This window comes from Scyliorhinus canicula, chromosome 9, assembly GCF_902713615.1.
Source record: "Scyliorhinus canicula chromosome 9, sScyCan1.1, whole genome shotgun sequence".
Classification (NCBI taxonomy): domain Eukaryota; kingdom Metazoa; phylum Chordata; class Chondrichthyes; order Carcharhiniformes; family Scyliorhinidae; genus Scyliorhinus; species Scyliorhinus canicula.
Genome location: NC_052154.1, coordinates 77,167,984 through 77,192,886, shown reverse-complemented (window position 1 = coordinate 77,192,886; position 24,903 = coordinate 77,167,984). Strand labels below are relative to the sequence as shown.

At 44.7% G+C, this 24,903-nt stretch overlaps 1 protein-coding gene across 3 annotated transcripts in view; it reads left to right on the top strand.

The window, feature by feature from the left end:
- The window catches only part of LOC119971440 (Golgi apparatus protein 1-like), a 167,878-nt gene extending 150,595 nt beyond the window's left edge, over positions 1–17,283 (top strand). Inside the window, exons 19-26 of one of the 3 annotated variants that reach the window (XM_038806975.1) lie at positions 133–270; positions 3,794–3,917; positions 5,304–5,446; positions 6,747–6,848; positions 6,989–7,096; positions 11,987–12,107; positions 13,852–13,958; positions 14,964–17,283. In XM_038806975.1, coding sequence (XP_038662903.1) covers positions 133–270; positions 3,794–3,917; positions 5,304–5,446; positions 6,747–6,848; positions 6,989–7,096; positions 11,987–12,107; positions 13,852–13,958; positions 14,964–15,131 — 1,011 coding nt within the window. In that variant the 3' untranslated portion in view covers positions 15,132–17,283. Of the gene's footprint in view, positions 1–132; positions 271–3,793; positions 3,918–5,303; positions 5,498–6,746; positions 6,849–6,988; positions 7,097–11,986; positions 12,108–13,851; positions 13,959–14,963 lie in introns of all 3 variants that reach the window. The other 2 variants (XM_038806974.1, XM_038806973.1) reach the window with 2 other exon arrangements.
- Positions 17,284–24,903: the final 7,620 nt, after the last annotated feature.

Genomic DNA, 24,903 nt, shown 5'->3' with positions numbered 1-24,903 from the left:
TATATTTTTTAATGAAAAATTATGATGCTGATCATAATTATTTAAGAAATCCATGTAGTTCTGAGTTAGACTGCTAATTTTCTAGGGTTTGCCTGACTGGGGTGTTCCTGTGTATGCTCTTCCTCTAACCAGGTGGTCGAGTGTCTCAAAGATGTTAAGAAGCTTCTGTCCACCCGCTGTCATGACAAAATCTTCAAACTGCAGGAGACAGAAATGAGTGACCCTGAGTTGGACTATACCCTCATGAGGGTCTGCAAGCAGATGATTAAGGTTAGTGGTCAGAAGTTCAGAGAAGTTTTCAGTCTGGTGATTTCATCATTTATACATTTTATACTCTAAATAAAGACTGTACGGAAGGTTCGACTCGTCTATAATGTGATTCTGAACTTGTCACCAGAGGAAAGTGTGGTTTAAATTTGAAGGGCACTGCTATGTTATTGAGGGCAGTATTTCACTTTATTTGGTGAGCGGAGAATTTCAAAGTTTGCCTGGAAATGGAAGGAATGGATGAAACTTGAGGCATTTGCATGCCTTGTTTCCCAAACATCTTGCAGACTCCTACCCTTCAGATGTTTTTGAATGCCATAATGAGATGCATACCCTGTTTTTTAACACTTCTCCTGTGATGTCCACAGTAGATCTGCTGACACAAAATCCACACTGCTCTGGGTATATTGGATCCGCAAGTAGATGGTGACTGGAGTATGATACTAGCAAAGACCTGTCCTGTGACACTGAGTGAAATGCCCCTGTAATTGTTATAGTCTCCTCCGTCAGCTTTGATTTTGTGTAGTGTGATGCTTTTTTACATCATGTATCTCCTGTGGAACGGAGCCTACTTTTCCATAGAGAAGGAGAAGCCATAAAGATGTGACAGTAAACTAGCCTTTTCATACTTGAGCAGTTTGGCCGGATGCCTTTCTGTTAGCTCATCAGTCTGTGGCCTTCTGAAGCTCAAGTGGTAGTTTTAAAAAAAAGAAAAATCTCACTCATCCATGACAAGAAGCTGGAGAACAACAGACTGGGTCATGTCCATCTCACAGGAGTAAAGCTCTAAGTGGTGTTCAGGCCAGCGGGATACCTGTTTATTTCTGTTTGGTGGACACTTCACCATCTCTCGACTTACATGAGGTGACACAAGGTGGTCCAGTGTTGAATTATGTAGTGCAATCTATCAAGACAAAAGCACATCATATCCTAGTGAGAGAATACCCTACGCATCGGGGTGGCGCAGTGGTTAGCACTGCTGCTTCCGGCACTGAGGACCCGGGTTCGATCCTGGCTCCGGGTCACTGTCTGTGTGGAGTTTGCACATTCTCCCCGTGTCTGCGTGGGTTTCACCCCCACATCTCAAAAATGTGCAGGTTAGGTGGATTGGGCATGCTAAATTGCTCCTTAATTGGGGAAAAAAAAAATAATTGGGTACAAAATAATTTAAAAACAAAAAAAATTATTCACTCACATGAAACTCCGCTACAAAGACTCGTGTTATCACCCATGCCTATAACTTGATCTCCTGATCATCAGCATCAAGAAAACCATGATCATGGGACAAGATCTTGTATCTCAGCCCCTAATCACTCGAAATAACACCTCACTGGAAATGTTTAGTAAATTCTGCTAGCTTGGATCCATGGTGACAGACATGGTGTCCCTTGATGAGGAACTTGATAAACGTGTATTGAAAGCAGCAACCGCCTCTGGCCAACTCCCAAAATGTGGATAGCAGTACAAGAATCATTAAGCTGACTCTTGGGACTCTGATAGTTAATATGGCTGTGAAACATGGGCCACTTACAGCTATCAAGAAAAGAAGCTCAAAAGTTTCCATTGTTTGCTGTCTGCGGGACATTATGGGTATATCCTGGCAGATCACAAGTACAGCTGTCCTATCAAAAGGCCGAGCTTCCAAGTTTGTTGGCACTCCTAAAACAGAAGCAGTTTCATTGATTTGGGCACATGCTCAGGATGGAAGGTGGTCATATACCCAAGACTTTCTGTTTGGTGAGTTAATGGGGGCCGACGAACAGTTGGATGCTCAAAGCTCTACAACATGACTGCTTAAGTGTGACAAGCAGGCAGTGGACTCAATGATTGCACCTGGGAATCACTAGCTGGTGACAGAGAAAAATGGTGACACCCCTGTGAGCATTTCCCTAATGTGGACACTGTATGACATTGAGCGGGTGGGATTTCAAACAAAAGTACCCCCAGAAACTGGGTGACACAAGCCACCTTGTGTGCATCTTCCCTCTGCGTACTGTCACCGGAAGTCCCTAAATATATTTTATAAATTCATGGGTTGTGGGCCTTATTTCAAAGGCCAGCATTTATTGCCCTCCCTAATTGCCTTTGAGACAGTGGTAATGAACTCTTCATGAACTGCTGGAGCTCATGTGTCGGTGCTTTCTCAGTGCTGTTAGGAGGATAGTGCCAAGATTTTGACCCAACGGCAGAGAAGGAGCGATGATTATATTTCCAAATTAGGATGGTGTGCGTCTTGGAGGAGAACTTGCTATAGTGGTGTTCCCGTGTCTGCTCCTCTTCTAGGCAATAAAAGTCACAGTTGTGGGAGGTGCTCTTGAAACCTTAATGGGTTGCTCCAGTGAATCTTGTAGATTGTTCCAATCGTTTGCATTGTGCACCAATGATAGTGTGTGAACTATCACTGTGAAGTGATGGATGGGATAACAATCAGGCAGGCTGCTTTATCCTGTATGGTTTTGTTAGTTGTTGTTTCAGCACACATCTGAGTAAGTGGGGAGTATTCCATCACACCTTGTGCTTTGTAGATGGCGGACAGGTTTGGGAAGTTGGGAAGTAAATTACTTGCCACAGAATACCCAACCTCTGACCTGACCTTGTAGCCAAAATGTGTATGGTGGGTACAGCTACATTTCTAGTCCGTGGTGACAAATGTTGATGGTTGAACATTTGGTAATGGTAATGTCATTGAACGTGAAGGAAAGGTGGTTAAATTCACTTACTGGAGATGGATGGTCATTACGTGGCACAAAAGTTACTTGCCACTTATCATCCCAAGTCTGAATGTTATCCAGTTCCTGCAGCATGCGGACATGAACTGCTTCAGTTATCTAAGGTGTTGCAAATGAACTCAACGCTAATCAGTGAAAATTCCCACATCTGACCTTATGGAGGGAAGGTCTTTGAGAAGCAGCTGATGATAATATGGCCTAGGACAGTACCCTGAGGAACTCATGCAGTGATGAATGTCCTGGGGCTGAAACGATTGGCCTCCAGCAACCACAATCTTTGTGCCAAATGTGACTCTGACCTGATTCCCAGTGACTTTGCTGGGGCTTCTTGATGTTACACTTGGGCAAGTGCTCTCACTGGATCTGGAATTCCATTATTTTGTCCATGTTTGGACCAAAGCTGTAATGAGGCCTGGAGTTGAGGGTACTGGCAGATCACTGTCACCAACATTTTCCATCACTTTGATGATTGTAAATAGACTGGGGTGGTAATTGGCTACATTTGATTTGTTCTGCCTTTTGTGGTCAGGAATGGACCATTTTCCATTGTTGACTGAATGGCCAGTGCTGTAGCTGAATAGTGGGACTAAGGATGCAGCTACTTCAGGAGCACAAGGTCTTTACTATAGCTGGCATCATGTCAGGGCCCACAGCCTTCGCTGTATCCAGTGCCTTCAGCCACTTGATATCACGTGGAGTGAACTGAATGGCTAAAGAACAGCATCTGTGATGGTGGGGATTTCAGGAAGCAGCCAAGACGTGTTAACTGACAGTTGCATGTTCTCTTGTGGTTGCAGCGTTACTGTGCTGATGCTGACTCGAAGAATGTGTTGCAGTGCCTGAAGCAGAATAAGAATGCTGAACTAATGGACCCCAAGTGCAAGCAGATGATAACTAAGCGACAGATCACGCAGAACACTGGTATGTGCTGTTGACACCAGAAAATCTGGCAAAATTCATAGGATTGGAAAGCTCTGTCAGGAACTGCAACCTGCCAAGGTGTTGCAGTTTTATGTGGAATTATAGACGGTTCTATACTGTGGGCTCCACCTGTCAGGGCTAGGAATTGACATAGCCCAGATTAATTTCCTGAGGACATTTGCATTCAGCAGAGAGTACTTTTTCTCTCAATGCGTGGTGGTTTTGGGAGTGCCGAGTCTTTGGATTGTTCCTGGACAGATGTGTAATTGCATAGCATCCAATTTTCCATGTGCAGCAAGGTAATTTAGTGCACGCATATTGAACAAGGCTTTTTTCGTGTTTTTTTAGTGTTGGTGTTTTGGTTCTTAGTGCTTTAGAAATGATCTGACTTCACATTGGACGTCTTGGGATTGTTCATGCGGTCCCAGGTTTCTTTTTGTTCTAAAGTAAGCAGAGGTTATTCATTTGCAGTGGGGTTCACTCTTGCTTTATAAAGTTGGGGGATATTATCCTCAGATCTGGCTCGCAACAGAATGAATGTACTGAGTTGACAGAGCCTGTTAGAGTTGCCTGAAAATGGCCCAAGTCATAGCAGGGCTTCAGGGGAATTATGCAACTGTTTCCAGATAGGCTGTCCACAGAGACAGAAGTAGGCCAGTTCAATCATTCAGTTTGGTCATGGCTGATCTGTATCTTCCATTCACCTAGCTCCCCACGCTCCACCAACAATGTCTCTTAATACCCATTCCTAACAAAAATCAGTCAATTAAAATCAATTTAGAAATTTTCATTTGACTCTTATTCTCAACAGCTTTGTGTGGGAGAAATTTCCAGTATCCTTTGACTCCTTATTTTAATTCAACTCCTAAAATGTCATGCAAGTCTAAATGAAGGTGTCAATGAAACCCTGATTTTTAAATGCCCGACAAATTTAGCACAGGTCGCATTAGTAAATGTCATTGGTGTAGCCATTAAGGGCATGTTTTCTCTTGGGTTTTTAGTGCATTTTCTTTCATTCCACCTTGGGGTTTTTTGTGCAGACCATCTTCAGCCAAAGTCATGGCCTGCCTCCCAGACCTGTCAACGTTGGATGGGGCTAAATGGGCAAGAGTTATGCAGAGTGCAGGGTGATTTCATCATTATTTTCCACTCTATGGATTGTCTCAGGCGATTTTCCATACCAATATAGCTGGGATGGTAACTTGCACATGGATCTATGTCATTTTACTGCAGCCTAGTATTGAGACGCTGCAGAGTTTCTAAGAAGCTTTTATCTTCAAACCTGACTGCAAGCACAGCCATACAACTAGAGCTCACACCTTAAATCAGTTCTTCCTCCACGTATTATTGTGCATTTTTCATTTCAGTTTTGTGTGCTTGTTTCAGATTACCGTTTAAATCCAGTTCTGAGGAAAGCCTGCAAGGCTGACATCCCCAAGTTCTGCCAGTCTGTTTTGAATAATGTAAAGGATGGCAAAGAGCTGGAGGGTCAGGTCGTCTCCTGTCTGAAACTGAAATATGCTGACCAGGTACTGACAGGACAGGTGGGCCACGAAGGAGACAATTTTCCTGAACTACATGTTGGTCATTTCTCTTACTCCATATCCTCCATTGCTCGTTGTTACATAACTAAGAAATAAAGCTTTAATAAAAGAAAATCAGAAACTAATTTCACTGCTTAGTAACTAGCGATTGTTTTGGGACTATCGAAATGGAGAAATTAGGTTATAATGGCTGAAAAAAACTTTCACAGAACTAGAATAGGCGCGATGGGCCAAATGACTGTTGCTTTGCAGTACGATTCTGTACAGAGCATAGAGTTTTCCTTATCACCGAGTATCAGCAAGTCTGTTCTGGAGTCCCATCAGTTTTTTTTTGTTGCCAGTTTAGTTGAATTGCCTGAAGCTATTGTTAGATTTTATATTGGCCTTTTTCCACTTGTGTTTTTGAAAATTCACAGCTTCTATGTCCTGCTTGGTGCAAATGTGCAGAACAGTAACTGCCCTGAGAAGTTAATTCATTGACATGAATCTTGAGTGTGCCCTGCTGACCATCTCTAGCCTTATTTTGTAGAAACATTCATATATATCCAAGAACTAAAGCAAAAGCTAACTTGGTTAGAGGCAGCCTCCCACTATTTTGGCAGATGATTGTTTATTCACAGAAGCTACATTTGGTGAATGAACAAATAATTCTGTAATGGGATACTTAGTGATCTGTAGTTCCTATCAACGGCAAAGCGGCAGAGGAGCATTCTGTGTGCTAATGGCCACCTCGTCCTGATATGATTTAGAAAAAACAAACTGAGTACACACAGCTCTCTTTCCAAATTGTTTTAACAGAACCTCTTATTAATTCGCTATCTGGTGACTGAAGGCAGCTAATATTTACAGAGTGAGTGGAGTCTGCAATAGTAAGTGGAACCCCAGGGAGCTCGGATGAATAAGTGAAGTGTGTTGAGCAGAAAGAAGTTTGTTGGGGCCTGGATTTTTCTTTTCTGAAAACCGGCCAGCTTCACCACACCTTAGTGTACTGACATGCCTTTTGGAATTGTGCAGATGGACAGATTTTATTTCCACTGAGGCTCTGCCTGTGTTTATTGTGCCCGCATCCTTTCTACTTGCCCTGCAGTGACTAGAAATAATAGGCTGATTCCACTGGTCGGCATTTTTTTCCTTTTATTTATAAGCTATATTTAGAGTCTAGTCTGGCAGTGACTGAGCTGAAAATCTTCAATTTTCCTTTTTGGATGTGCTGAGAGCACGAATTTAACAGTAGTTTGTGTTAGTGACTTGAACTCCAGCTGACAACATTCTAATTTCTTGGCAGCGTTTGTCTCCTGACTGTGAAGATCAGATCCGTGTGATTATCCAGGAGTCAGCCCTGGACTACAGGCTGGACCCTCAGCTGCAGATACACTGCACAAAAGAGGTGGGTCAGATTATGGTAACATTAATGGTTGGGAATTTGGATGTAACGTAAAAAATAGTGTCTGGGATAATGAAGCGTAGCTTGGGGTGGGGTGAGTGTAAGTGGAATCATACAGTAAACGTCCATTACTATTTTTGCAGATTAATAGTCTGTGTGGGGAGGAAGCAGCAGCACAGGAACAGACTGGGCAAGTGGAGGAGTGTCTGAAAATTAACCTGCTAAAGATTACTGGAGAATCTTGCAAAAAGGTGAGTCCATCTCAAAATGAAATGTTGCTTTTAAAAGTTAGTCATCCAAGTACGTTTGAAGTCCAAGCTGCCTAAAGAGCGACGTCTGAGATTTGGAACTTTAAGTCCTGACAGACCTCAAGAGATTTTGCACAGGTGCAGACCGGGAGTGGACTGCATATGTGCAAATCTGCATCCTAAGTCCTTTGGGTTGAGGACGTGCCCTGTGTGCCTGCACAGAGATGAAAATGGGCACGAAAAGATATGGAAATTGACATGAAAAACCCGGGTAATGTGATTTGAAGTGGTGCACCATTGCTGGCAAGTAGCCCAGGCAGGACACACAGAAATCCCAGTTAAGTCAAAAAGTAGGTAAAAGACTGTGGTTAGGACTGCCAGTGGCAGCCATGATGTAAGTGGTCGCGCACTTGGTGGCTCTCGTGCGAGGCAATATTAATTGGACCTGAATACCTGTATACATGGGCAAATGTAGAAAGGAAAAGGAGCGGAACAGTGAGAGACGAGAAGTCTTCAATAACGGACATGTTTAACTGGACAAGAAGTGCATCGATTAAGGGGCACCAAATTGACCACCAGCTTTCTCTAAGTGGAGTTAAGATGGCGGTGATCTCCGAGGCAGCACTACCAGCGCTGTGGTTGACCGAACAACTGAAATTGACATTGAAACTCCAGCAGCAGAGGCATGAAACCTTGGAGGATCTGGTCAAGGTGGCTGACCCGACTCAGGCATCCATTGAGAGGATTGAACAGACGCTGGAAGCCCAGGGAACGTCGCTCCAAAAGATGGAAGAGTCGGTGGCCAACCACGAGGACCAGCTGGCCTCATTGGAGTTCGAGAGTACCCTGGTAGCTGATGGTAAGAAGAGGCTGCGAGAGAAGGTGGATGATTTAGAAAATCGGGAGAGGCAGCAGAAAGTCCGAATAATAGGGCTGTTAGAAGATATCGAGCGTTCACAATCCACAGACTATGTGGCGCGCATGTTTGAAAAGCTGATGGGAGCGAGGGCCTTCAATCAACCCCTCGAGGTGAATCAAGCGCAAAAGGCGATGAGGAAGAAGCCAAAGGCGGGTCGAAGAAGTGCACTTGGGAAGGGAACATGATCTGAATTTACCCGGAGTTGGGTGCGGAGCTGGCTAAACAGCGGGCCGGGTTTAATAGGGTTAAAGGAGCTCTGGACGAGGATTGTACCGGGTTTGGCCGTGGGTCATGTACCAAAATCAGGAGTTTTAGGTGGCCTTTCCAGAACAGGCAAGCAAGTTTATGGGACTGTGGGATTGGAGACTTGTTAATATTTTGGACTAAGTTAATACCAATATGGTTGATACATTTTTTTCCCCCAACATTATTCTCCTCTACCTTTCTAATGGGAGATGTATGTTCTGTGTTTGGGTTTGCACGGGGGAGAGCTGTGGGAAGGGAGGTGGGGATTTGGCACGAGGGTCTCTTGGGGGTTAGCCCTGCCACTTCACAGCGCCGAGGACCCAAGTTTGATCACAGCCCCGGGCACTGTCCATGTGAAATTAGTTCTCCCTGTGTCTGCATGGGTCTCACCCACACAACCCAAATATGTGCAGTGTAGGTGGATGGGCCACGCTAAATTGCCCCTTGATTGGAAAAAATATAATTGGGTACTCTAAATTTATTTTTAAAAAGGTAGGAGGGTCTCGAGGACAGAGGAACGTGAGGGCTACGGATGGGGGCCACCATACTAGCAGAGAGGATTGTTAACGGTAGCCATGTAGGGGGTAAAATGGCGATTGGGGGTGTGTGGGCGTAGGTGGTTGCATTTCTGTTAAAACTTTGGCTTGGGAGAGGGGCTGCGTGGAGTGAGCTGGTGTGGCGTAGGTACGTGAGGAAAGTTGGCGGGGGGGGGAGTGCGCGAGAAGTTGACCCGGGGTGCTGGCTAAAAAAAGAAGTTGGGGAGGGTGCGCGAGGGGAGGCACAAGTCTCCCAACCTGGTTGATCATATGGAACTTTCGGGGGCTAAATGGGCCTGTGAAGAGGCCGTGCGTATTCGCCATTAAGGAGTCTGAAGGCGGATGTTTTTCTGTAAGAGACCCACCTAAAAGTGATGGATCAATTTAGGCTGAGGGAATGCTGGGTAGGCCAGGTCTTCCACTCGGGGCTAGTCATGTCATGATAAGGTGTTAACTGGAGTGATCAGGTCGGAATATTCGGTGATCGTGTGTCAGACCACTGCCACACTGGGTGGACTTGCGGGTGGAGAGGCCAGCCCCCTAGAGGCCCCAGTGGAGGATGGACGTGGGGCTTCTGGCTGATAAAGGGGTCTGTGAGAGGATAAGAGGGGGCCATTCAGAACTATGTGGACCAGAACAATACGGGGAGGTCTCCGCTGTTATGGTATGGGAGGCACTGAAGGCTGTGATCAGGCAGAGTTTATTTCTATCCGGGTGCACAAAGAGAAGTTGGAGGAAGATGAGGCTGATGGAGGCCATTTTGGCCGTAGATCGGAAGTACTCAGCAACATCTGAGGTGGAGCTGCTTCAGGAATGACAGAGGCTCCAAATGGAGTTTGGACTTGTGTCAAAGGGAAGGCAGTGAGACAACTAAAGAAGGCTAGTGGGTGGGGGGGATATATGAATATGAGGGAAAAGCTAGTAGGATGCTTGCGCACTAGCTGAGGCAGCAGCAAGGGAGATTGGACGGATGAGGGGAGGCATCAGTGAAGGAAATCGGGTGGATGAGAGTTGAAGGGGGGGGCAAAGTCGTAATGGAGCCGGAGGGGGATAAACGGGGTATTTGAAGCCTTCTACCGGAAGTTCCTGCAGGGGATGAGGGGCGAAGGCGGTATTTTGGCAGGCATCTATTTCACTCATCTTGAAGAAGGATAAAGACCCTAATCAGTGTGCGTCATGTTGGCCAATATTGTTACTGAATGTCGATGTGAAAACTTTGGCGCAGATGTGATGCTGGCGACGTGGATAGAGAGATGTGTGCTGGGGGTGATTGGGTAAGATCAAACTTAGTTTGTAAAGGGTAGGCAGCTGTCAGCGAATGTACAGAGGCTATTAGGTGTGATCATGATGCCTGCAAGGGGGAGGACGGTTGAAGTGGTATCCATGGATGCGGAGAAGGTGTTTTACCGGGTAGAGTGGGTGTACTTGTTCGATGTGTTGGAGAGGCTTGGGTTTGAGCAGGGATTTGTGGACTGCGCCAGATTACTGTATAAAGCCCGGAAGACGAGTATGAGGACCAATGGTGTCAGTTCGGAGTATTTTGGGTTGCAGCATGGGGCGAGGTGGGGTGCCCGCTCTCCCCATTGTTCTTTGCCCTGGCAATCGAGCCACTGGGGATGGCTGTTCGGGCTTCAAGGGAATGGAGGGACGTTGAGGGGCGATGGCGTTGGGTGGGGGGCATTGGGGCACCGGGTCTCCCTATTGAGAATAGCCTACTAAACATATTGAACCCAGTGGAATGCATTGACAGGATAATGGGGATCCTGCGGGTGTTTAGTACCTTTGTGGGATGTAAACTCCATATGTGGGAAAGTGAGGTGTTCCCGATGAAAGCTAGGGGACAGGGGAGAGGTCTGAGGAAGCTGCCGTTTGGTTAGTGGGGATGGGTTTCCGCTATCGGGGGATTTACATGGCACAAAGCAGGGTTTAGCCACACAAGCTAAACTTGATAGGACTTTGAAACATAAAAAATAGGAGCAGGAGGAGGCCATTTGTCCCTTCGAGCCTGCTCCACCATTCATTATGATCATGGCTGATCATCCAACACTTTTTTAAAAGAGCTGCATGTGGCGCAGTGGATAGCACTGAGATTACAGTGCTGAGGACCTGGGTTTGAACCCCGGCCCTGGGTCACTGTCCGTGTGGAGTTTGGACATTCTCCCCATGTCTGCGTGGGTTTCACCCCCACAATCCAAAGATGTGTAGGTTAGGTAGATTGGCCACGCTAAATTGCCCCTTAATTGAAAAAATAAATAATTGGGTACTCTAAATTTATTTAAAAAAGGAAAAAAAGACTTTAAAAAAAAATATATTTAGAGTGCCCGATTATTTTTTTTTCCAATTAAGGGGCAATTTAGCATGGCCAATCCACCTATGATGCACATATTGCGTTGTGGGGGTGAGATGTATGCAGACACTGGAAGAATATGCAAACTCCACAAACTTCATCTCCTTTAAGCAAAACGTTTATTGGTCCCGAACCCGATCTTGCCAACAACTTAGGGTCTGGTCTCTGATCATACTTCAAGGAAAGAGGTGTGAATGGGTCTAAGAACAGATTCATAAATTGTTAGAACAGGCAACGCAGGTTAGCAAAGCCACCAAAAATGCAATCCATGCACATGGGTGTATTGGCAAAGGAATAGAATTCAAAAAGAGAAGTTATGTGAAACTTCAATGGGACCTTGGGTAGACTACACTTGAGATATTGTGCATGGTTCTTTTCTCCATCTTGCAAAAATAATGCAGAGGTACTGGAGAAGTTGCAAAAAAGATTCGGAAGAATTACCCCTTGGTTACTATATTAAATAATGCAAAGTATTCTGAATGGGATAGGAATTTGTGTATATATAGCAATGCAAATGTTATTTAATTGTGTAAGACAGACTGGGTGGTCCAGAGGGTCCTGTGTGCCATTGATTATATCTTCAGACTAGCGTGAAAGGATGTAGTTGCTGATTTTACTTGTTTTCGCTGACAAATTATGGCACGGCATCCACCATATAAGTGATACCGATGGACTTCCCAGTTTTGACAGTGACGGATGTTGTTTGTTCTTCCCTGGCATGTATGGCTCATTTTCACATTGTGTCAAGGCCAACAGGGAATTTCCAAAGGAATCTGTTTCAGGATGTGACAGGTGAGCAGAGATTGCTTTGGTTTTGTTTAATGAAATGATCATTTGTCCTGTAGGAGGTGCTGAACATGCTGCAAGAGAGTAAAGCAGACATCTTTGTGGACCCAGTGCTACATGCAGCATGTGGCCTAGATATCAAACACCAGTGTGCTTCGATCCTACCTGGCAAGGGACGCCGTAAGTGAATCACACTAGAGATTGTAAGTGGAGGAGAAAGGGAGAAAATTGTCCCATCTACTGTCCAAACTAATAATTTGGTCAGTCAGTAAGGTTACCACAATCCCATTACTAAACTTTAACCTGTATTTCTGTCATGCATCAGGCAAAGAAAGGGTATTGAAACAAACATATAGGAACTGTTGGAACCTCCTCTACAGCTCCATTGAAGAGTTATATTGTACTTGGAAATGTTACAAACTGTTTCTCTCCACAGATGTTGCGAGACTTGCTGAATTTTTCTAAGTACAATATAACTCCTCAATGGAGCTGTAGAGGAGGTTCCAAAGGTTCCTATATGCAGTCGTGCAGGAAATGGAATGAATGTCCTACCTGTCTTCAAATTAAACGAATGACCCGTTGCCATTTCCACCAGCTCCAGCGTGATGCCACCACCAACCAAATTTAACACCCCCCCCCCCCCCCCCCCCCCAACTTTTGATTTTGCAGAAACCATTCCCTCTGACAGCCAAAACTACATCTACGTATGTAGGTGCTGGAGATGCAACAACTGTCTCTTTACGTCTTCCCACTGCCCAAGATCCCAAATGCTCCTTCCAAGTGCAGCAGTGATTTAATTCCGGTTTGAGCTGATCGGTAACATTTACACCGCACAAGTGCAAGGCAATGACTGTCTCTAACAAGAAAGAATCCAATGGTCTTCCCTTGGCATTCAATGGCACTACTATCACTACATCCCCTACTGTCAACATCTTGGGGGCTGGGGCATTACCATTGACCCAGAAACTGAACTGGACCTGCCATATAAATACTGTGGCTGCAGGAGCAAGTCGGAGATCAAGAATTCTGCAGTGAGTAACTCGCCTCCTGAGTAGCCAAAGCCTGCCTACCATCGACAAGGTACAAGTCAGGAGTGTAATGGAATACTCTCCACTTGCTTGGAAGATTGCAAACACAAACACCTGCAACTGCAACTTCTCCTCAAAGCCACACACCATCCTTAGTTGGAAATATATTGCCAGTCCTTCACTTGCTGTTTCAAAATCCTGGAAGTCTACCCCTAACACCACTTGGACTTCAGCGGTTCAAGAAGGCAGCTTACCTCCCACCTTCGGAAGGGCAGTTGGAGATGGACCATACATAGTAACCTTGGCAGTGATGCCCACATGCCTAAAGGAATTTTTTAAAAATGGTCCTTTTAATTAATTATACTGCTTCCTCAATATTTTGTTAATGCATTTCATTGGCTGTGAAGTCCCTTTGGAGTCATGAGATAATGAAATACGCTATATAAATTCAAGACTATTGAAACAAAAAGTGTTCTTAACCTTTGATCACACATTAGTAATATCCTCTGTTAATATATGTAGGCTCACAAAAGATTTTGTCAGCTCTGGTATTTCCAGCAGCATTAAGGCTCCAGCTGTCCACTACCCCTTTGATAGTAGCTCCAATGCAGCAAGCAAGACGCAAGAGGTTCTTGCTGGTAAAGGGAATATTGCTGCAGTCTCTGAAAGAAGTTTACTTTAAAAATATCCCATAACTCTTCATCCTGCTTTTTCAATAAATTAAGATTTCATTAAATTATTCTTTTGTATATGTGAGGATAATCCAAGCATATTATTAATTTAGCACCAACCTTGTTGGGCCTCCTGTGTGGAGTCTGTTGCCTGGCACCAGCTTCAAATATGTGGACTTTTGGGGAAGGTTTGTCATTTATTGAATTTTTTTTTTCTTTCCTCAGAAATGTCATGCTTGCTGGAGGCACTAGAAGATAAAACTATAAGATTGCAGCCTGACTGTAAGAAGAGATTACAAGATCGCCTGGAAATGTGGAGTTACGCAGCCAAGGTAATGCGAAATAAAAACAGGAAATGCTGGATAAACCCAGCAGGTCTGGCAGCAAATGTGGAACAAGAAACAGAGTTAATATTTCACGTTCATATGGCCCTTCTACAGAACTGAAAAAGTGATAGAAATGAGAGGGGGTGGGGTAGAATGGGAAGCCAGCGTTAAGGAGAGATTGATAAATAAAAATGTCATTAACATGAGACAAAGGGGCTGTTGATGGCGCCATTAGAAACTTCCGAGTGTTCATCGTGGCAAAGGTAGGATAGCAGAATGTGTTATTAGTGGAAGTGGTCAGTGCGCAGTGGGAACAAAACTGAACAGCAAGGGATAGTGGGAAGGGGTGGGGTTATGTTGGGACAAGTCAAAGTGGGGGGGAGGGATCATGGAGGGTAAAGATGAAGGGGAATGTTCCCAGTCTGAAGTTGTTGACTTGAATGTTGAGTTGTTTGTCATTTCCATTCCACTTCTGGGGAGTGGACATGAATAAACAATGAATCATTCTCCTTGGAGAAGGAGACCATAAAGCCTTAACTGACATTCCTCTTTTTTTCTCTCTCCACCCTGCCATGTGTTGCCAGCAGTGGATTATTTTCCAAGTGTGTGAGTACACAAGAGTGGAGCTTATTGTGAGCCTTGACTTTCAAAACTAATTGAGATGTTGGCTGCAAATTTGATTTCTTGCAGTACATTTCCGATGTGAACAATATTATCAGGGGGTGAACACGTTTTTTTGGCAAGGCTGGCAAGTGGGTTTTGGGAGGAGAGTCATAGAATTGTAACCAGTCAGTTTAAACCATGGGGAATTAAAGGTGTGATTTTTGCCTCATTGGGAAAATGTGCACTGCAAGGGCTGGGTGAAATTTTCTTCTGTAGCTGTATGCCCATGTCCATAAAATTTCAAGGGTACATCAAGCATCTATTGCCTGGTTTCTAGGTGTATAATCCTGCTTTATATTATAAGCTAAAAGCTCCTTAATTAATGTAGCATTGCTGTTTTTCTTGTAGGTCGCTCCAGCTGAGGGATTTTCAGACTTGGCCTATCAAGTCATGACATCGCCATCCAAAAATTACCTAATGGGCTTGTTGGCATTGGGAGTCTGCATCCTGTTTCTACTGGGTATGACCTGCGGCCGGATCACCAAAAGAGTGACACGGGAACTGAAGGATAGGTAGAGCATGGCCCAAGCCTGCCTTTGTACAGCCTCTGTATAGTCTCCTTAAATAAGAGCAGCAGACGCAATCCAATCCTTTACACTTTCTTTCTGTTTGTTCTGCACAGATTTTACCTGCAGAACAAATGTGCGAGCCAACAGCTGCTGCCTCAGCTCCAATCGGACTCCTCTCTTTAGTTTCCTGTAGACTTGGTTGCCATTGTGTATCTGAATCACGTTCGCCCTGATCAAACGAGTCTTACTGGTAGCAGTCTCATCCAACAGAGATTCTCAACTGTAGGAAAGGTAACTGCCACAAATGGAATGACTCCAAAGAATTATATCAGTTCATATAGATTGTAGGATGCTTTAGACACAGTCTGCTTCAGCCTCTTGTTTTGTCCCTTTTAATTATTGTACAAAACCTATTGGTCTTGCTCTGTTTTTTTTTTTGGAGATTATATTCTTTTCACACTTCCTTTAGGTGATGGTGGGGTGGAGGAGGAGGAAAACAGGCTATGGTTTCACCCACTATAGCCCAGATTGTAAATTAAATATTGAGTACAGGTGGTTTTAAAGGACCTATCTGTGCAGATCGTGAGGTTGAAGCCATCGTTTAAGGTGCCAAGAGGTATTGAGGCCAAAACTAACTCGCAGTATATTTGAAATATTTGGCATTACATAAAATTGTGGTAGTCGTTTTCATCTGCATCCTGTACCTCGATGGTTGGGCTACTTGTACTGTCCACTCAGACCGTAGGCTGGTGGCATTCACTCAGAGGTCTGCTATAGATTTTTTTTTCTTGTTGCTTAATTGAAGTACAAAAGGGGGGAAAGCTCACCCCTGAATCTCTAAGAACAGTTTACCCTGCAAATGTATTAAAGTCACTTTCAGTGCCCTGGGTGAGGCTAGGAACTGACCTTTATCTGAGTTAAGCCATGGTTCATTAAGATATCTACGTATTTCTACATCGGTGCACTTTTATTTCATAGCTGCATTCTGATTATGGTACTCTGGGGGTAAAGGCTGACTTGTAGGAAACAAACCAGCCTCCAATCGTTCAGTTGAATTTTAGGAGAGTAAGGTAATTTCATATGAGGTGCGTTTTCACATGCACATAATTATGCAGTCACATTGGTACATACTAAGGTGACATAAGGTGTACAGCATTAAACTTTGCACAATAGTATGTTGTAAGAAAGTAACACAGATTTGGGATAAAAAAAATATATCTGGAGAGCAGTAAAATTCTGTGGCAGTATTTTAGCTGGTTTTTAAAATTCTGTTTGAATAATTGCCAAAACTCCTAGTTGTTTGAAGTCTTTTTTTAAACTGCGAGCACAATGTGGTCATTAATGCGTGGTTAATGCAAGATTAATTTGCACAAAGTGAACTGGCTGTTTTAATTAGCCTCCGTCATTGACAGGATCTCTGTTGGATGCACCTGGGGGTGCTACCAGTGATCAACACCATTCCACTAGACTGTGTTGTAAATCCCTTTGACCGTAGTCCTCTATACAAATGCTTCTGAACAACAATTTGCAACAATCTAATCAGGAAATGTACATTTTAAATACTGATCTCTTGACTGCTAACAGAAGTATCACGCACATGTTATTTTCTCCTTTTGTGTTAAATCTTCAGCCTTATTTATTGTTTACTAATAAATTCTAGCAGGGTCACAGCCTGTAATTGTCGACTCTTTTCTGTTGCCTTCTGTTTTAAGTTCTCGTGTGGATTTGCCTGGTTACTTTGGTGACTGCCATCATGGTGAAGGGGTGGCCTGCATGTTGCAGACTTGGGATGATCTGTTTTTTTTTAAATTTCCTTTGTATTAGGGGTGTTTAAAATTTTTTAATACAGAATATCTGTAGTGAAATTGTGTACAGTGAGACTCTTTGGCGTCGCCCTGCGTGTTGTACAGATAAGACGCGAAAAATCATGCGTTGTACTGCTATAGGTGTCGATGTCACTTTGAAGTAAAATTTACAAACTGTAGGGTTTTGTAAATTTTTTGTGTATAAAATTCGCTTCATGAACGTACAAGATACTTGTTCCCGATCATGCTGTGTAATTCAAGATGTTAATGAAATCCTCACATACAGGCTCTTTGTTCTGTACAGATGAAATGGCAGAATTTATTAATAAAAAGGTCTGCAGGTTTTTAAACTTTGTTCTTTCCTTTTGAGTTGTGTTCATTGCTGCATTTTTTCTTGTCTAAGTTGAACTCTCGTGGATTTTGACCTTTTTCTACCTAAATATCCCTGAACTGAAGATTGTATGTGTTACTAATGATGATAATTACAGTTGAGGAAGGCCACTTCTCCTATCTTACTGTAAAGGAGAAGCGGAATGTTAGAACCACTGCAGGATAATGCTTATCATTTAAATAAAGCTGGGGTACATCAGTATAATACCTCAGAATAAGGGATGACCATTTGAACCTTGTGATGAAGTGGTTCTTCACGGTCCTCTATGTCTATTGAGATTTTACATTTCATAAAATAATAATAATAATGCACCAAAGTAACAAAATAATATATCACCATAAGCAGGGAAAATATCGAAACCGCTTGACAAATATGAGTACAGCATGGAACTGGAGAATGGCATCACAACTGCCTTAATACAATCATTAAACAGAGCTAGATAACTCATACAGAGCCCGAGTGCGAGATGGGATGGATCATGAAAACATGGCAAAATGTTGCACACCCTACCCAAGTACCTTCTCCCAACCACAAGGATTATAACAACGCAATAACCAGAAGGAGTAATTGACTCCATGATTTTGCAAAGAACAGGATAACCAATGGCACAGGCCATCACGCTCACATTTTGCACTCCCCATCCAGGGGGGGAAAAAAATACATCAATAAAACATCAACAACATGATCAACAGAGAATACCAATCAGAATTATCAAAGAACCGCAGGGTCAATAGCAGAATAAAGACTCCTTCCATGTTGCATGAGAAGACAAAGGATAAGGCAGGATCAATGAGCACTCGAGGATTCCAACGATTGAAGCATGAGGCACCATCACTTCTATCATGCTGTCTGTCTGACGCCCAGGCATTCACTGCCTCGGCCTCAGCTGAGGGCAATGACTGGGCCTCCTGCAACTCCTTAAGACAAGCAACAAGAATAGGACAAAATCTGACCAGTGATCGTTGGGCCCTATTGACCCCTTGGACAGAATAAATTGTGCTCCATCGAATCTGGTGCACCCAACCTCCAAAGCATACTACAAAGTATGGCAGCCAATTCTCGAACTCGGAAAATCATCTCCCACTCTCACCAGCCAATCAAGTGGGCTGCTTTGTCCTTGATGGTGTCAAGCTTCTTGAGCTGCAATCTTCCAGGCAAGTGGAGAGTATTCCATTACACTCCTGACTTGCGCCTCGTCAATGATAGGCAGACTTTAGGGACTCAGGAGGCGGGTTACTCACTGCAGAATCTCCCCAAGCCGTCAGGATAAACTACACACCTTGCAGCAGGATTTCAAGACACAAAGGCAGCCCCTAACTAAGGTCAGTTCCCTTTTGTGTAAGAACCCTCTCATGCACCTCCACTGTTCTTCTAAAGATACCCTGCAGTCCTTTGAGGTGAGCTCTAACTACCTGCACTGCAAAGCAGAAATTCTAGGTCAAGACACCATCTTTGGTGGCGGCCATCATCCGTTGCACATAGTACTGCCAAGACACGAGAGCCCGCTCAGTAGCAACTGTGTCACTACAAGTTGGGCCCCACCCCAGCCCACTCTAACCGCCATGAACAAAGGAGGAGTTTAGCATTTTATCTCTGCTCTTTAAAACCAATCGGGCACTTGCAGGGACTTAGTGCAAGTCATGTAGCCCAAGAAAAAGTAAATACGACATGTGCATCAGAATGATATGAAAGTTAAAAGGCAAACAGGTGGAGCTTGCAAAAATACAACTGCTCCTGCACCTACTTCACGTGACCCTGCAAGCATCAAGTCTGATGCGACCATTGTTATGAATTTTTATAAGTATCCAAACAACAGTAAAGTTAATATTGTGCAAGATATCTGTTGCAATCCAACATCTCTTCGATGGAACGTCTGCCAAAATGTATTTTTTATGACATTCCAGACTTGTGTTAGTCCCTGTCTGATTGTGCAGAAACTATAGAAGTTACCTGACGCCTGTCTGTACAGAAATCATGAAGGTTACCTGATATCAGCCCACTTCTCGCCACCCCCACCAAACTGTTGCAGAACTCTCCTTTTTGTCATGATAAATTGTTTGTCGTCTTAGCTCTCCCTATAAAAAAGGGTTTGCATCCTTTGTCTTCATACTCATGGGCATACAAGTACAAATGTGTCCACCTCAAGTGATGCATAAACCTTTCAAAACCTATTAGTTTATGGTTCAAGTAGTCTGTTTTTCACCCATCAGTGTTTGATGAAGGGTAATTGTCCTGAAACGGTAATTCTGTTTCTCCCTCCCCAGATGTTGCCTGACCGGAGTATTTCTAGCATTTTGGTTCCTGTCAGAGATTTCCAGAATTCACACACTTTTTTTCTGAGATTACTAAGATATACTGCGTTGTACTTCTATTCTCCTGTCACCCTGATAATAGAGGTTGCTGAATTGCACACATACTCATGGTGAAGAATTGCAATTAGTACTGCAGATGGCGTGAAGGTGAATGGGTGATCGGGTCAAGGCAATGATAAATTGCAATTAAAATGATAAATTTGACTACTTTACTGGTATGGTCCACACATTTGTGATTGTGTATGAAAATGTCAATTGGTTGTACTAATTTACCAATGACCAATCAAGTATGTTTACAGACATTACATTTGAATTGGGAATCTGAACTATTATTCAGTAAGATCATGGTTGATTTGGTTGTAGCCTCAATTGGACATTCCTGCCTACTCCAGATATCCTTTGACTACCTTTGTTAGTCAAGAAGCTGTCCTTTTTCATATTTGTTCATAGGATGAGGGCGTTAATGGCACACAAAACAGCAGAACTAAAAGGACCAAGGAAATACAAACCCCAACCACCTTACCAGGCACCTAACCCTTCCCTCTCTTCGGAAACCAACGATTCGCCCGCCTACTCCCACCTCCGGCAGGCACCCACTGCTTTTTTCTTCTTTTCAGCCTTTCGTTTCTTTCTTCCTTCCTCCCTCTTCTCCCCCCCCCCCCCCCCCCCCCCCATAGAAACTACCACCCAAATCAAGGCCACATAATCCTCCTTGAAGTCCATAAACAGGCTCCACCTCAGTGTGCTCTCCTCTGCCCCATTTTGCCAAACATGATCTTTTCCAGCGCAGAAATTCTGCCAGGTTGCTCACCCATGCCCCGGTCTTCGGCAGTCCGGGTCTCACCAGCACGATAAAATCCATTTCCGGGCTATCAGGGAGGCAAAGAACAAAACATTGGTCAGTCTCCCCACCTGCACTCCCGGGGAAAATGCTTGAATCTATCATCAAGGAAGAAATAGTGAGACATCTGGGTAGAAATTGTCCTATTGGGCAGACGGCATGGGTTCATGAAAGGCAGGTCATGTACAACTAATTTATTGGAATTCTTTGAGGACGTTATGAGCGCAGTGGACAAAGGTGGATGTGGTGTATCTGGATTTCCAGAAAGCATTTGACAAGGTGCCGCACAAAAGGCTGTTGCATAAGATAAGGGTGCACTGTTTTATGGGTAATGTATTTGCATGGATAGAGGATTGGTTTCAGAAAGCAAAGAGTAGTGTTTTTCTGGTTGGCGATCAGTGGCTTGTGGTGTGCCTCGGATCAGTTTTGTTGCCGAAATAGTTTACAATTTACATCGGATTTGGAGTTGGGGATCGAGTGTAATGTGTCAAAGTTCACAGATGACACTAAAATGAGTGGTAGAGTGTGCAGAGGATACAAAGTCTGGAGAGAGATGTAGATACTTGAAGCAAGTGGGCAAGGGATTGGCAGATGAGTACAATGTTGATAAATGTGAGGTCATCCGTTTTGGTAGTGATAACAGCAAAATGGACTATTATTTAAATGGTAAAAAATTGCAGCATGCTGCTGTGCCGAGAGACCTGGGTGTCTTTGTGCATGAATCACAAAGAGTTAGTTTGCAGGTGCAGCAGTTAATAACAAAGACAAATTAAATTTTGTTCTTCATTCCTAGAGGGATGGAGTTTAAAATAGGATGTTTATTGCAACTGTATAGGGTGTTGGTGAGGTCATACCTGGAGTACTGTGTACAGTTTTGAAAGAGGATGTAAGGCACTGGTGGGGATGTAGAGGAGATTCATTAGGTTTATTCTGGAATTTAGGGGATTATTTTATGAGGATAGACTAAGACTAGGACTATACTCATTGGAATTTAGAAGAATGAGGGGGGACCTTATAGAAACATAAAATTATGAAGGGAATAGTTAAGATAGAAGCAGGGAGGTTGTTCCCACTGGCGGGTAAAACTAGAACTGGGGGCATAGCCTCAAAATAAGGGGGAGCGAATTTAGGACTGAGTTGAGGAAATTCTTCACCCAAAGGGTTGTGAATCTGTGGATTTCCCTGCCCAATGAAGCAGTTGAGGCTACCTCGGATGTTTTAAGGTAAGGATAAATTGATTTTTGAACAGTAAAGGAATTGAGGCGCAAGGGCGGTAAGTGGAGCTGAGTCCACAAAAAGATCAGCCATGATCTTATTGAATGGCGGAGCAGGCTCGAAGGGCCAGATGGCCTATTCCTGCTCCTAGTTCTTATGTTCTTATGAAAATGAAGGCACCTCCTTCCTAACCAAGTTCCTAACCTGTAGATATTGAATCCATTCCCCTTTGGTAACCTTTCCGTCCCCTCTAACTCCTTCAAGGCTGCGAACTTTCCCCCAATGAATACATCCCTGAAACATTCTATCCCTACCTCGCATCCAGCCCTGCCAGCACAAACCTCTGATTATCACAAATTGATGCCCATAACGACATGCCTTCCAAATCAAAGTGCTGCCTGCACTGATTCCCGACCCACTGATTCCTGACTGGTGAGAACGCAAGGGTCACCAACACATACAAGAGGCTGTCCCCATCCGCCCCCAGACTGATCGCTCCTCCACTGCCTTTTTCCTCACCATGGCAATATTTGTTGCCCTGTAATAGTTCATCAAATTTGGCAATGCCAAACCCCGTCTCCTGTTGCTCCCTCTCCAGGAACACCCTCCTAACCCACCAGGCCTACCCCGCCCACACAAACCTCAAAAAAAACATTCACCTTCCTAAAAAAGGGCAAAAATCAGGAGGTTCTGGAACACAAGCAAAAACTTTGGCAGCACAGTCACCTTTATTGTCTGTACCCGACCTGCCAATGACAGTGGTAACTGATCCTAAAGTCCTCCTTCACCAGCCGTGTCCGATTCAACTAGTGCAACTGGGCCTAACTCCGCGCCAACTGTATCCCAAGTAGCAAAATCTCGCCCCCAACAACCGAAACGTCAGTTCCCCCAGCCTCCTCTCCTGCCCCTCGTACATTGATTGGAGACGCCTTGCTTTTCCCCATATTCAACTTGCACCCCAAGAAACAACCAACTCCCCCAGCATTCCCATGATCCTATCGAAGCACCCAACTGGGTCTGGAATATACAAAAGGAGGTTGTCTGCTTACAACAGGATGAAACCCGGTGCTCGTCCATCCCCACCAGGCTTGATGCCCTTCCACTCCTTTCAATTCCTAAGCGCCATTGTCAATGCCTCAATTGCTAAGGCAAAGAGCAGTGGGGAGAACAGGCACCCTGCCTTGTCCCCGGTACAACCCAAAATAACCCGCGCTGACCTTCGTTTGTTCGAACGCTCGCCTTAGGCTCCTTATACAACAGGCAAACCCAATCAACAAACCCCTGTCCACACCCGAACTGACCCAGCACCTCAAACAAATATTCCCATTCGACTTGGTCAAAAATGTTCTCCGCATCCATTGCCACACCACTTCAACCTCCTACCCCTTCAAGGGCATCACAATACCATTGAGTAACCTTCGAACACTCGCCGACAGGTGCTGCACCTCACGAATCCTGTCCGGTCCTCCCTGATCACCCCCGGCACACTGCCCAATCTGCGTTGCCGATGCCTTCATCAACACCTTTGCATCTACATTCAGCAGACCAACACTTGTCCAAGTTTTTGTCTGTCTTTAGGATAAGCAAAATCGAGGCACAAGACGGCGTGGGGGAAACCCACTCCTCACCCTCGACTCATTGAACATCCCCACCAACAAGGGCCCGAGCTCAGTCTCAAACTGAGGAACCCATCTCGACCCGGGGCATCGCCTGCATCGATCTCACAAAGTCCATAATCTCCCTCCGCCTGATCGAGCCCCCAGTACCTCCACCTTCACCTCCTCGATCCTCGGGAAGTCCAATCCATTTCATCCCCTCTCGGGGGCTCCGACTTATGCAGACCCTGATTTAAAATGCCTCAAAAAAAACCATTCAGCCCTTCCAGCTCCGATACCACCAAATCCTTTCCATCTCACCCAACCCTTAACTGATATGCAATATGCAAGCATCCTACTTGCCTCCCCCCCCCCCCCCCCCCCCCCCCCTCCTTTTTGCAGTTGTCCCATCGTTTTCCCCCGTAGACATGAGTTCAAACTCTATCTGGAGACTCTGCCTCTCCTTCAATAACGTCTCACCAGCACCACCGAAAACCTCTGATCCACCCTCAAGGTGTCCTCCACCAATCTCACCCACTCCCTATGCGCCCAAATCAAGATGGATTCCCACTTACACTGTCTTCACTTCCCACAGCATGGCAGCTGAAACCTCCCCCATCCTATTCAGCTCCAACCTCCGGTGCATCTGCTGCAAAAGCAATGTCTGCCTTCAAGCTCCTTAAATGAGCGAAAATGCGTGACCTTTTGACCAGGCCATTTAAGCTGCGGACATGCCATGTAATCAACCAGGTCAGGGGTCTCCCCCCATCTCTTCCTCCCCCATTATGTTGCACCACCTCCGCCCTCGTCAGTCTCCTTCCCCTCCCCCCCCCCCCCCCAACCCAGAAGCAAAAGATACCCACCCACCCACCTTCTTCTCTAACTCTAACCCCCAATTCACTCCCATTGACTAGTCAACTAGCTAGCATGGTGACCCCCACTTCCCCCAACCACCCTTATCCCACCGCTCCCCTCAAAACGCAATGAACAAAAAGAACACACTCACCCACTAAGCAAATGTGACCATTAAATACACTCATCCACGCACTGTACATACACACATTCCCCACATAAACAACTTCATAGTTCAATGTCCTCACATACCACCCAGTCAATGGTCTCATAAATTTGCCTGCCTCTGGCGTGTCGAAATAAAATGTCTGGTTCTAATGCATGACCCACAAAGGAGCAGGGTACAACACCCCAAACTTCACCCCCTCTTTGTAGAGGGCAGCCTTGATGCAATTATATCTGGCCTGCCTCTTGGCCAATTCCGCTTCCAAGTCCTGGTAGATCCTCAACTTGTTACTTTCCCAGGTGCACTTTCTTGTCTGCTTCACCCACCTCAAAATCTTTTCCTTGTCAAGGAAAACCACCATGGCCCTCAGGTCCTCTACTACATTCGGCCTCCTCCTCAATACCCTTTGTGGTTGAACCACCTCGATGGCGGCGAGGGGGAAGAGATTTGAGCCCACCAACTTCTCAAACATGTTTGTCATACATTTTGTGACCGGTGTTCCCTCGATCCTTCAGGCAGCCCCACAATCTGTAGATTCTGCCTCCTTGATCGATTCTCGAGGTCCTCCACCTTCTCCCTCAATCTCTTTTTGCTCTGCACCA